The sequence below is a fragment of the Sarcophilus harrisii genome, chromosome 3, assembly GCF_902635505.1.
Source record: "Sarcophilus harrisii chromosome 3, mSarHar1.11, whole genome shotgun sequence".
Lineage (NCBI taxonomy): Eukaryota > Metazoa > Chordata > Mammalia > Dasyuromorphia > Dasyuridae > Sarcophilus > Sarcophilus harrisii.
In genome coordinates, this window is record NC_045428.1 from 151,665,926 (window position 1) to 151,679,759 (window position 13,834).

At 31.1% G+C, this 13,834-nt stretch overlaps 1 protein-coding gene across 5 annotated transcripts in view; it reads left to right on the forward strand.

Annotated features, from left to right (window-relative positions):
• TPP2 (tripeptidyl peptidase 2) overlaps nt 1–13,834 on the forward strand; it is an 84,207-nt gene that overhangs the window by 47,314 nt on the left and 23,059 nt on the right. For all 5 annotated transcript variants that reach the window (XM_031958633.1, XM_031958638.1, XM_031958634.1 and 2 more), the window contains exons 17-22: nt 596–750; nt 5,982–6,098; nt 6,583–6,683; nt 8,219–8,315; nt 11,833–11,970; nt 13,493–13,737. In XM_031958633.1, the coding sequence (XP_031814493.1) occupies nt 596–750; nt 5,982–6,098; nt 6,583–6,683; nt 8,219–8,315; nt 11,833–11,970; nt 13,493–13,737 (853 nt within the window). The remainder of the gene's footprint in view (nt 1–595; nt 751–5,981; nt 6,099–6,582; nt 6,684–8,218; nt 8,316–11,832; nt 11,971–13,492; nt 13,738–13,834) is intronic.

A 13,834-nucleotide genomic window follows, 5' to 3' on the forward strand; every position in this document is an offset into this window, starting at 1 on the left:
TCAGGCAAGTAGGGAAACTAGGAGGAATAGCAGAGAGGAGAAATATGCAGGAGAAAAGAGAAATTGTGTCAAAGGCTGCAGAGAAAGCTGAATATCAAAAGGAGATTATTATGTGTGACAACTGAGATCATTGAAGTGTATCATTTTAATCTACTTTGTGGAAGTGAAGGTGTGAAGTAGCATGAAAGAGTAATTGAAAGAGAAGGAATTTAACTAAGTCTTTGAGTAATATTAATAGTCAAAAATAGGGTGGGCTGAATTTTCTGTTTAGCAAATTTTAGGTAGGTTCATAGCATATGTCTATGAAGGATAAAAGTGTGTGCATCTATGGCTATTGTTCCAGGCTTTATGCTATCAAAACTTTCGGTTAATTACCCCAATATGATCCCCTTTACTTTGGCCTTTAGTTTTTTCTACAAACTTTGGCTAATTACATCTTTTAGAAAAGATGAGACTTTTTTCTAGATGTATAATTTCATACCTTGATAATCCTATAGCCAAAAAAGTATTATTCTTATTGTCATTCCAGATGTAGTTCAAGTTTATATTAATGTATATTATCATACTTAAAGATCAATCTTTTCTCTTACTTTAGAAGTTACAGTAAGTTCATGTTCATCTGATGTGTCAGCCAAGTTTGTTCTTCATGCTGTACAACTTATGAAGCAAAGAGCATATCGAAGTCATGAATTCTATAAGTTTTCTTCCCTTCCAGAAAAAGGAACTGTGACGGAAGCATTTCCTGTTTTAGTAAGTTAATATAATACTTTGAACTACTATGAAACTTTACTGTTATGTGAACTTATAGTAGTAAACAAACTCATGTGATGACTTGAAATTAATCAAATACTTTACTTCATAAAAACCTTCTGAGGTAGACTGTTTCTATAAATGAAGGAATTGAACTCTCAGAAGTTTTAAGTGATTTGCTTGTATTCTCACATAGCTAGTAAGTATGCTTTTTGTTCTTATTGATGCCTTTTATATCATAAATATTTTTGATATCCTTCTTTGCATCCTCAGTAGAATCTGCTATTGTTATAAACAGTCAATCAAAACTGTCTAACACAATGATTTTGCCTGATACCCTTTGGCACTGGGGTTAAAGGGACTGAATTAAGAACTAGGATTTCATTGGTATAGAGAAGTCCCAAATAAGGAAACTTCCTTTGCAGTCATTACCTTTTCTACAACATATAAGAGACTTAGAATTTCATAGTCATCTGTATATGTCAGAATTGCCTCTCAGTTTTCTCTTATAAAATATACTATGGATATTTTGGTATATGTGATTTCTTTGTCTTTGACTTCTTTAAGATATAAGCCCATCATTCGGTTCATTGTGTATCAGCAGTTTAGTAACTTTTCTTAAGTAATATCAAATTGTTTCCCAGAATGATTGCATTGCACTGCTTCAAAGTTCCACCAGTATCATAGTACACTAATACACACTAGTGAATTAGTGTACATGTCTTCCTATAGGTCTTTCAATATTGTTTCTTTTTAAAAGCATTTTTACCTTTTTTTCTGAATGTTACAAAATCTTAGAATATTAAAATTTGTCTTTTATTACTGATTTTGAGCATTTCTGTATGATTTTTATTTTTGATAATTTTACATAATTTTATCACCTATTAATTGGAATATGGTTTTTGGGTTTCATTTGTGCTCAAATCACTATTTATATCAGACTTTTTATTCTGTGATATTTGAAACAAAAGGGTTTTTTTCTCCATTTGATAATGTATTACTCAATTTGCATTGTTTATTTGCAAATTATCTACTTTTGTTTTTGACCAATTTTTTTTAATCCCTTGTTTTATGAATTTTCCACCTAATTTTTGGTATTGAAGGAAATTCTTTTTATTTCTTTTCCCTCCTTCCCCCCCCCCTTTTTTTTTTTTTTTTTTTTTGAGGTAACCTTTTGTATTTATTTTGCTTGGACATTAGAAGTTTTTTTTTTGTTGTTGTTTTTTGAAGTAATCTTTTGTATTTATTTTGCTTGGACATTAGAAGCTTATTGCAACATGTAGCATAAAGTCATTTCTCATTCATTTGCTTTTCAGTTTTCTAGAAGTTCATGTAAAAAGAAGTCTTTTTTCCACTGGTTTGTGTTCTCAGGTTATTGAACTCTGTCTTTACTCTTAGAGCTAAAGGCAAGAGTTCTATAAGTTAACCTAAGAGATAACTTGTCTTTCCTTTTCCATTAGTGTTCTTTTCTATTTTTTAACTAGTACCTAATAATTTTGAAGACAAAGACTTTTTATTTTATATATGTGTATATATATATATATACCACACACACATATATGTGTACACACGTGTGTGTGTATATATGTGTATATATATATATATATGTCTATATACACACATAAATACACACACCTGTACATGCACACACATAATCAATGAGCTTTTATTAAACATTTATTATATGCCAGGTATTGAATATAAAGAAAAGCAAAACAGTTCTTCCCCTCTGGGAGCTCATATTCTAGTGAAGGAGACTATATATAATAACCAAGTCATATTAAAAGAGAAAAAATATTTCTGTATATTTCTGGTAGCTCTAGCTAGTAGAGTTTACCAAGAAAATTCTCCTAAAGAGGTGATATTTGAATAAGGAAGTCATAGAAAGTAAGAAAAGGAGGAATAATATGCCAGGCAGGGTGTAATGGGTGGTTCATGGAAGTGGTAATTGAGGTATTCAAGAAATACAAGGAATGTGAAATTTAATAGTGCTTTGTTTTTCTTGCCTTTTTTACCCCCATGTCCCTTTAAATTCTTAACTATTAAGATCTCCTGGCCATGCAACTTATATTCCAGGTATCTTCTAAAACTCTGCCCCAAACCTGAAATCTATCCCTGCCAGTTTGAGCTGTGGTAGTTTTCATCTTATTTTCCCAAGCATCCTTATAATTTCCCAACCATGTTTCTGTTTTTACCATTATACTTTATACTTCCTTTTTATGTGTTACATTTTTAAAAAATTTTAAATTTATTGACAGAATTGACCATACAATTTTTCACTTAATAGAGAATGCATCGTTTTTGCAGTCTCATTTTACACAATTTGAAAATGAGCTCAGAAGAAGTTTCAGAAATGTCACTTTACTTTTTATTTTATTTTTTGGTTCAAGCTAATATTTATGATTTCTCCCTTCTCCCACCTCACCATGGAATTAGGGGAGTTTTAGGGGAAAAAAAACCTTGTAATAAATATGCACAGTCACTGGCCATGTCCAGAAATGTATGCTTTATGCTTACACTTAGGTACTTGCCTTCTCTCCCCCTCTCTGTCTCTCTCTCTCTCTCTCTCACACACACACACACACACACACACACACACACACACACACACTCTCTTTCTCTCACTCTTTGTGTATACGTGTATAAATATGAGTACATAGATTTTGTTACTCTTACTAGAACATATCTTGCTTTCGGGTATTTCTATCACTTAGCAAAGTACCTAGCACAGAGCAAGCTTTTAATAAATACCTTTTCATTCCTTAATTTATGTGATAACAATTTTTTTATTTAAAAAAGATTTTTTTTAAATTTTATTACAAATTATATCATTTCCGCCATGCCATTCCTCACCCATTAGTTACAAGAAATAGTACTCATTATGTATGAAGTCATGCAAAACATTTCCATGTTAGCCATGTTTCCCCAAAAAAGGCAGGAGGGGATGAAGAATAAAGAAAAAGGAGGAAAAAAATCCATGGCTTCAGTCTGCACTCTGGAGATCATCAGTTTTCTGTTGAAGGTAGACAGCATTTTACCTCATCAGTTCTTTAGAGATATAATGAATCTTTGTATTGATTAACTAAACCTTTCACGTTAATTATCTTTATGATATGGTGATTATTGTACAGATTGTTCTGGTTCTGTTTGCTCTGCAACAGTTCATAAAAGTCTTGACAGCTTTTTCTGAAATCATTCTTTTTATCATTTTTTTTCAGTTGGAATACAATAGTATTCCATCACAATCATGTGCCTTAACTTATTCAGCTATTCCCCAATTGATGGACATCCTTTTATTTCTAATTCTTTGTCACCACAAATAGAGCTGTTATAAATATTTTTTTACATGTGTATCTTTTTCTATTTTGTTTTGTTTTACTCATATTAATTTTGCTGGGTTAAGAAATGTGCACAGTTTATACCTCTTTGGGCATAGTTCCAAATTGTTCTCCAGAAAGCTCCACCCACAAGTACTTTAATGTATGTTTTTTCTATATCCCCTCTGGCATTTTGTTAATTTAGCTTTTTTGTAATTTAGCTTGCTCATATCCTTTGACCATTTATGAAGTGGAGAATGTCTCCTATTTTTATGAATTTGGATCAGTTTTCCATGTGTTGAAGAACTGATTCCTTTATTGGAGAAACTTCCTGCAAAAGATTTTGCAGATTCTCCCCCCCTTCCCCCAAGTTTCTAATTTGGCAGACCTTGCTTTTGTTTGTGGAGAAAGCTCTTTAGTTTTATGTAATCATACCCTTTACCAATCATGAACTTCTCTCTTTCTTTCATGAATTTTTCCCTTATTTATATATCTGAAAGGTAATTTTCTGTGTTCCCTGATATTAATTTTTCTGTAAAGTATCTGAAATTGATACTTTATATTAACTTTTATTTGAATTTTAGATTTGATATTTTAGGATATTAAAGTAGAATCTAAAAGGATGGGGAACTTTTGTAATTTTGAGTAGTCCTGATGTACTATAATAGCTAATCAGATTCCATCAATGCTACACACATTTTGAGTTTCTCTTTTTCTTTCTTTTCACTATGAATGTCAATCACTTTTTGGTATTTTCTGTTTTACTTCAGAAAATGAAATTTAGATAATTTAGTGGTATCTCCCTAGATTATTGGCTTTGGTGAAACTACCATATAATTAGGTCAAGGGTGCTTATTTAATTACTTATGGGTAGAGATCTACTTCTTACTAAACATTTTCCTTTTGTAAATAAATAGTAATAACTCTTGCCAGTTTAAAATTAAAATATGTGCAGCTCACATTAGCAGTTTCAGGAAATTATTTTAAATAACAAAACAAAGGGGTAACAGTAATAAACTTACCTTATACCAAAGTCTTAATTAGGGAGTAGCATTGTGCAAAAATTATCTTTGTGATCATGTAGTTATTTAATTTCAGTTGAAGAGGAATTAAAGTAAATGTTAAATTATGATTACTTTTCATATTTTTGGAGAATTTTCTATCCTTGCTTCATGATTATTTCATTTTCTCAACTACTTATAATGTAGTCACTTCCAGTCTATTATATAGTTTCTTCTTTGAAATATTTTCACATATCTGCTGATACATATTTAGCTTTTTCATCCGGAATATTATTGTCTATTATTATCAAAATCTTTGAAAATTTCCCTTATTGAAAAATGTTAATACTAAATCTTCCCCAGTTCAACAACAGAAATTATACTACCTTATATAAAAATTTCAAATTATCTTATTTTTGGACTTTTAGTTTTTGTGCCTTCTCTATAGTCTATATAGTTTTTTTCAAATCTGTTAGTTTTTCTCTTTGTTTACTCTTTGCAAATTTAAATACTAAATCTTCCCCAGTTCAACAACAGAAATTATACTAACATAAAAATTTCAAATTATCTTATTTTTGGACTTTTAGTTTTTGTGTCTTCTCTATAGTCTATATAGTTTTTTTCAAATCTGTTAGTTTTTCTCTTTGTTTACTCTTTGCATATAGTTACTTCATGATGTAAACTTTTTTAGTGGATTGTCATCCTCTTATTAACTGTTTTTTTTCCCCCTTAAACATAGGGCAACTCAGGCCAAGAATATAATGAATTGATCATTCATTATCAGAGTACTCCTGTCCTAAATTTGAGTTATTTTAGGTTCTACTTTAGATGTATGCCTTTCCTCAAGCATTGAATATTAATATTCTGATATTGGGAAAGGCTGTTTTTCATTTTTTCATTTTTTTATTCACAGGGTGGAAAGGCAATTGAATTTTGTATTGCTCGATGGTGGGCAAGTCTTAGCGATGTCAATATTGATTATACAATTTCGTTCCATGGAATAGTTTGTACTGCTTCTCAATTAAACATTGTAAGTATAATCTGATTGCATCTTTTAAAATAAGAATTCTTTGTTTTTTTGTAAGACCATGTCTTGTAATAGCAGTCATACCTAAATTGGTTACAAATTGGGTGATGCTTCTTTTTTGTGATTAGATTGATTTTAGATAACAAGTCTGTTGAAACCTACTTAGGCTCTTTCAGTCTCATGGAATCTACTAAGGCAGATAGCAGAGCAGAAATCTTCTGGGCCTGTAACCCCAAATATTGATTAAAAATTAATCCATCTTGTATACTAGAAATTTAAGTTATTTGAGTTTAAATGAAAAAGTGACCATGGTTCTAATTCCAAGTGTTGTTTTAATTAGCTTCAAAATTATTCTGATGTATTTCTTTAAAATTTTTAGTTTAATTTGAAGCTCAGTTTGGGTATATGACTCACCTTGAAGCCAGTGGTAACATTTTAAAGCTAATATAGAAACTAATTTAAAAAAAATTTTTTTTTTTTGTGGTAGCATGCCTCAGAAGGAATAAATCGTTTTGATGTTCAGTCTTCCCTGAAATATGAAGATCTTGCCCCCTGCATAACTTTGAAGAGCTGGGTCCAAACTCTACGGTATTAATTGTATTTCTGTGAGCCATAAATATTAATAGTTTTTGTGGGGAGGTACTACTCTTATTCAAAACTTTGATAGTTTAGTTTGTGAATACCCTCATATTCCCAATACTAGAACTACCCACACGGACCAAATCAAGACAGCCATTTAAATTAGTTGTGTTTGATGAGCTGGGTATAACAGGTATGTTGGAAGTTAACCTTTTTATTGTATGCTAAAAATACCAATGACTAGATTAAAAATTAAGAACTTTGTTATTTTTAACTTTATTTCATGGGCATGCAATATTTTCAGAGACAACTTTAAAGCTTCAAAGTATTTGTGAGTAGTACAAATATAGCAGTAATTTAGTATTTCCTTTCCCAAATAACTCTCTGTAAAATGACTATAGTAATGAATGCTAACTGCTTATTTCACATTTAAACTATGAGGATGAATTAGAGATCAAGTGAAAGTTCTTTGTAAAAACAGCAATAGTAAATACAAGGAAGTGTTATTTATTTTTATTGTTCAGATGAATCTGATCTTAACTCATATCAGCATGGGCGCTATTGGCAAAGTACATTACAAGTAATCTAATGCTGGGAAGAAATCTCCTGGTGATGTACAAAATATCTAGAAGTATGACCTAGAATTGACAACAAAGCATGATAAAAGTCGAAGTTGTATAAGATATTCAGCCATCCAAGTTACTACATGTCAGCATTTTAAGGCTGAATACCAAAAATTGAACTGCATCTCAGGGAAGTAGATGATCCTCACAACTAATTTTATTTAACAATTTACATATTGTACTGAAAACTGTTTTTCTTCTCTTTCTAAACTATTAGTATCTTGATATTCTCATAAAAAGAATTATTTTGTCTATGTTAAGTATTGTCTTATTTTAGATTCTTTACGCTTCTGCTATTTTATCCAGTTTGATTACACTTGAATCATTAGACTTAACTGGAACTAAAATCTTAATTTCTTCACTATCTTTGTTTTCCTAAACATCACATTTTGAAAGCTGGATAAATAATGTAGAAAGTTTAGTTTTAAAACATTGGGAATGACTTTTTGAATAGAGTAATCTAAATATCTAAGAAAAAAATCACAAAATATTTTTAAATGCATCCTTTTTTATCTTGATGCTTACTTTAGATTTCAGAATGTAAAAAAAAATAAGGATCACTTTGAATTATAGTTGATATTTTCTCTAATCACTTTTACAAAAAAAAGGAATATTTCACCCCTATTTCCAACTTAATATTTTTACATACATGATCTGGGTATTAAAGGCACACTGCCAGTCCTTTTAGGCAAACTCCCTATGCTGTGCGAGTCTTGATTATATTTGCTGTTTAAACAAATTAATTATTTTTGAGCATTTAAAAATCTTTGTTATTCAGAGATTAATTTGCTTGTTAAATATGTTTATTAATCTTTTTCTGTTAAAATTTAAATGTCACATTCCAGTTTTAGAAATATAAAGTGCTATTTAATTAAATAAATATCATTTTATTTAAATAAAACTGTAATTACCTAATTGCAGACCTGTAAGTGCAAAAACAAAACCTTTAGGATCCAGAGATGTTTTACCAAATAATCGTCAACTTTATGAGATGGTCTTGACATATAACTTTCATCAAGTAAGTATTTGCATAAAGGAAAACATGTTAAATTGAAAGTATGTGATATTCCAAGTTTGCATTGTTTCTTCTATAAATCATCATAATTGAAAAGTAAGGATAGCATATCAGAGCTGGAGCATGATAAGCAAAACTATTTATCCTAAAACATTCTAGAAGTAGTTCATATGTTATACTTCCATAATTCCTGATAGACAGATAATCTTTATTAAATGCCTACTATGTGTTAAGCCATGCTAAGAAATGGAGATACAGATAAAGGTTTTAAAAAAATATATAGCCCCTACACTCAGTCAACTCATGGTACAGTGGGAGAAACAGCATGCAAACAACTGTACAAATATGATAGATGTGCTAAGATAATTGGGAGTGATTTCAGAGTTGGGGAACTAAGTTTAAGGAGGATTGAGAAAGACTTTTTGAAAAAAGTTAGAGCTTAGCTGAAATATGAAGGAATCCAGAAGAAGGATAAAAAGAAGAGTTCCAGGTATAGAATAGCCATTAAAAACTCAGAGTCTAGAGATTTGAGTGAGAGCTAGCATCACTGAATCAGAGTAGTGGGGGAGTAAGGTGTATGCATAAGTAAGAAGGGACCAGTTTATGAAGGGGCTTTAAAAACCAATTAAAAGATTTTGTATTTGATTCTAGATATAATAGAGAGCCACTGGATTTTATTGAATAATGATTAGGGTAGGGTAATTTGTGAGAAGGAAGCAGAGAACAGAAAGAATAATTTGGTAACTTAATGGAGGATGGACTTGAGTGCAGTCAGAAGGCAGAGAGACCAATCAAGAAGCTGTTGTAGAAGTTCAGCTATGAGGTGAAATGAGGACCTGTGCCAAGGGATAGCATTGTCAGAGAGATAGGGAGTTTTCTTAAAGGGATGTTATAAAAGGTAAAAATGACAGGACTTGACCTGTTATAATGAGTTGTAAGGTTGAGTGAATATTTGAGGTTGGGACTAACATTTCAATCTTGAATGCAAGGGTGATGGTATCTTGGACAGCAGTAGGGAAGTTAAGAAGAGGAGAGAGAGGAAAAGATGAGTGTATCCCTTCAGTTTTAAATAAGTTGAATTTAAGTTATCTACAAGATTTCTAGTTCTTGATGTCTATAGGGAAGTTAGGCCCTGGCAATCACCTGAAAGGTTGAGGTTGGACAACGATTTGAGAGTCATCAGCATAGAGATAATTGAATTCATGATGAGATCACCAAGTGATATAGTGTTATAGGGTGAAAAGAAGAGGTGTCTCAGGACAGAGACTCATTATTGTGAGCAAGATGAAGATACATCAAAGACGACTGAGAAGGAGAAAGGAGCAGCCTGTAGGTAGGAAAGGCAACAGAAAGTAATTTAATCATGAAGACTTAGAAATAAGAAAGTATTAAGTACAGGATGTTTATTGATAGGATCAAAAACTACAAATAGGGTAAGAAAGATAAAAGAAAAAGCCAATGCATTTGATAATTAAGATAACATTAGTAACTTTGTTGTGTTATTTTTTCTTCTCTCTCTCTCTCTTTGCAAGGCTGTTGGGGTTAAGTGACTTGCCCAGGGTCACACAGCTAGCAAATGTTAAGTGCCTGAGGCCAAATTTGAACTCGGATCCTCTTAACTTCAGGGCTGGCTCTGTCCCACTGTGCCACCTAGTTGCTCTCCATTAGTAACTTTGGAGAACAGTTTCATTTTAATGAAGTTGGAAGCCAGAAAAGGAAAGTGGACGCATAGATGCTTTTCTTAAGGAAGCCAGCTACAAAAAGCAGGAGATATAGGGGAATAGATAGCAGGGATAATTTATCACCTGTGGGGTTGTGTTGAGCATATATATTCAGTTTTTGTTAACTATATATATATGTATATATATATATATATATATATATATATATATATATATATGGTACAGCATATATGTCTACACACACACAAAGATAAAAAACAGTAGTCAGTGAATGTATACATCTGAGTATTACGTAAATTGTAAAATGGTAAAGTATGTAAGAGGGCTCAAGCAGAATGGCTTGAGAGAATCAAGGATAAAAAACAGTTGATTCTATGGGAAGGGATCAAAGAAGCCTTCATAAAGAGAAAAAAGTGAAAAGGTTGTTATAGATATGTGATGTATAATAGAGGGCAGACACTATTATAAAATCATGTAGTCCCATAATTTAAGTACCAAAGTTACTTGGCACCAGTAAAATTTATCATTTGAGGCATGAATATCTTTGGAAATTTTATTATAAAACTATCATTAGGTTTACCAGTATTAAACAATGAGGGGGGAAAAGGAATAGCATCTTTAATATGTCCGCCCATATACTCCTTCACAGCTATACAATTTCTAATAGGTAAGCTTTCATTAGTTTTTTTGTACAGCAGCATAAGGTATATGCCAAGTAATGTGCCTAAGATTTTATGGTTCTGTAGAAAATCACCCTCAGCATTTTCTTCAGGTTTCTTTTTATCTAAAAAAAGAATTGATATTATCATATCAGGTACAATATGCAATTACATATTTATGAACCTTTTTTAATTATACTTATAATGAACCTTGAGTATCTTTCTATATGGAAGATGCTGATATTTTTTGGTCTCATAAACAGGAGGAAAAATGAAACATTTTTATAAAAGGCATTCATTTGTGGCTATAACTGATGAAAAAGTTTTCAGTTTAAGTATTTTTTTCTTCACAATCTGTCAATTCAGGAATGTTTTTTAAAGATCTAATTGTATGTTCTCCTCACTCTCTTGATGTAAGAAGTTAGTAAAATCATTCCTTTGTGCTTGTATTGGAACTAAATATTTTAATTTAATCATAGTATTTTTTGTTTTTTACTTTTTTGAAATTTTTATATTGGGGAAATCCCTAATCTTTTGTTAAGTATAAGCCTAATTAGCACTATACTTTGTGAAGTTCCTTCTTCCCATAATTTATTTCATCTTAGAATGATTTTTTGTTTTGGTTTTGTTCTAAATTTAGTTTTAGGGATATTATCTTAGACATTCTTTTATAAGGTTTTTTTTTTTTTAAATAACTTTTTATTTACAAGTTATATATGGATAGGTAAACCTTTAGTTCCAGTTTTTCCCCTCCTTCCCCCCACCCCCGCCCCTAGATGGCAGGATGATCAGTACATGTTAAATATGTTAAAGTATAAATTAAATACAAAATAAATATACATGTCCAAACCGTTGTTTTGCTGTACAAAAAGAATCGGACTCTGAAATAGTGTACAATTAGCCTGTGGAGGAAATCAAAAATGCAGGCAAACAAAAATATAGGGATTGGGAATTCTGTGTAATGGTTCTTAGTCATCTCTCAGAGGTCTTTTATTGGGTATAGCTGGTTCAGTTCATTACTGCTCCATTGGAACTGATTTGGTTTATCTCATTGCTGAAGATGGCCAGGTCCATCAGAATTGATCATCTCATAGTATTGTTTTACACGGGTTTTTAATGATTAACTTTCTTCTTGAAGAAATGTTTGATTTTTTGTTGTTGTTGTTTTGTTTTTTGTAGCCTAAGAGTGGGGAAGTAACTCCAAGCTGTCCTTTGCTTTGTGAATTGTTATATGAATCAGAATTTGACAGCCAACTCTGGATTATTTTTGACCAGAACAAGAGACAAATGGGATCAGGTGATGCCTATCCTCACCAGGTATCTTTAGAATAATTTCTTGATTAATTGTGAAGTAAATATAGTCATTTTATTTAACGTATATTTTCATCATGTTATATTTACAAAAAAGAAAAAAAATTGTGTTTCTGATATATGTCAGTTTTCATGATTATCATTTGATTTATAGAGCATAGATTATCCTGTAAATAATGGGTTCATAACCTGGTGTCCACAGGCCCAATTTAAGCAGGTGTTAGGATTTTTAAAAAAATTTTGATCACTTAATTGTATGCATCATAATTGGTTTTCTTTGTAATGCCATGTATTTTTAATTAACTTAAACACATACTAACAAGGGTCCAAAAACCTCACTAGATTGCCCAAAAGGTTTGTGATACCTACAAAAAAGTTAAGAACTCTTTAACTACAGATAAATCAGCAAGGCATTTATTTATTTAAGGAGATTATTTGTGACATCCTTGTGGATTAGATAGACATATCCTAGTTAGATGGTTGTACGAGAATCAAAGAAAAGTCATGAAGGAATGTCACTAGCAATCTGTTCTTAGCTCTTTTGTATTCACCATTTTTGTCAATGACTTGGATGAAAACTTAAACAATAATCTTATCAAATTTACAGACTTGGAGATAGCTAACATTGAAGAATGGTCATGATCCCCAAGGTTCTTGATTGCCCAGAAGAGTAGGCTGAATCTACATTTAATTATTCTTATCCATTTCTATCTTAACCAAGTTTAAGCCTCATGTTCAGAAAGCTAATATAAGTAGAGGATACTAGAGAAATTAGCAAAAGATGATTTGTGTGAAAAAAATCTGGGAGTTTAAGTGCACTTTTAACCATACTCAATAAAGAAATATTTTTTTCCCCACAATTTGTCAATTCAGGAATGTTTAACCTTCAATTACAGAATTGTATTTAGTTCTGAATATTGCTATTTAGAGAAAATGTTGATAGGCTGTATTATTTTCAGAATGTGACTACATTTGTGAGAAAATTAGAGATCATGTCATTTAAGTTTCAATTAAAGGAGCTATCAATATTTAGCCTAGGTAAAAGAAGATTTGGAAAGTCAATGGCAACTCTCTGTGTAGAAGAATTAGATTTGTTCTACTCAGCCTCCGGAGGGAGGAACCAAGAAAATGGGTAGACATTTACAAATGAACTGATTGAGACGTAATATAAAGAAAAATCCCCTAGCAGTTAAAATTTTCCTATGAAAGTCTTTGCTTCTCATTTCTTCTAAGTTAGTCTGTTTTCCTTTTGGTGGTTTCCTTATAATTAACTTTAAAGAAAGGTAGATGACAACTTGTCATGGATGTTGTAGAAGGGAACTTGTGAGTTTTTGATACTAGATTGGAATGACATCTGAAGCCCTTTTCTGTGATTCTGTGTCTCTGAAGTGGAAGAATTATATTATTATTCTTACAAAGCTTCTAAAATAAATTGTCCTTTAGCTAAAACTAGAATTCATTTTCTTTGATATATTTGGTTGATTAATGTTTATTTCTTAAAACTTTTTTTTTTTTTTTCTTTTTTCAGTACTCTGTCAAATTGGAGAAGGGTGATTATACGGTTCGATTACAAATACGTCATGAACAAATCAGTGATTTGGATCGTCTTAAAGATCTTCCATTTGTTATTTCTCATAGACTGTCTAATACTTTAAGCTTAGATATTCATGAGAACCATAGCCTTGCTCTCCTTGGGAAGAAGAAGTCAAATAGTTTAACATTACCGCCAAAACATAGCCAGCCATTCTTTGTTACATCTTTATCTGATGACAAGTAAGTAATACTAAATTAATAAAATAAATCATATAGTTATCACAGTTTACTTCTTGTATTTCATAAACTTTATTTTTAATATATGAGGGTTTCTTCC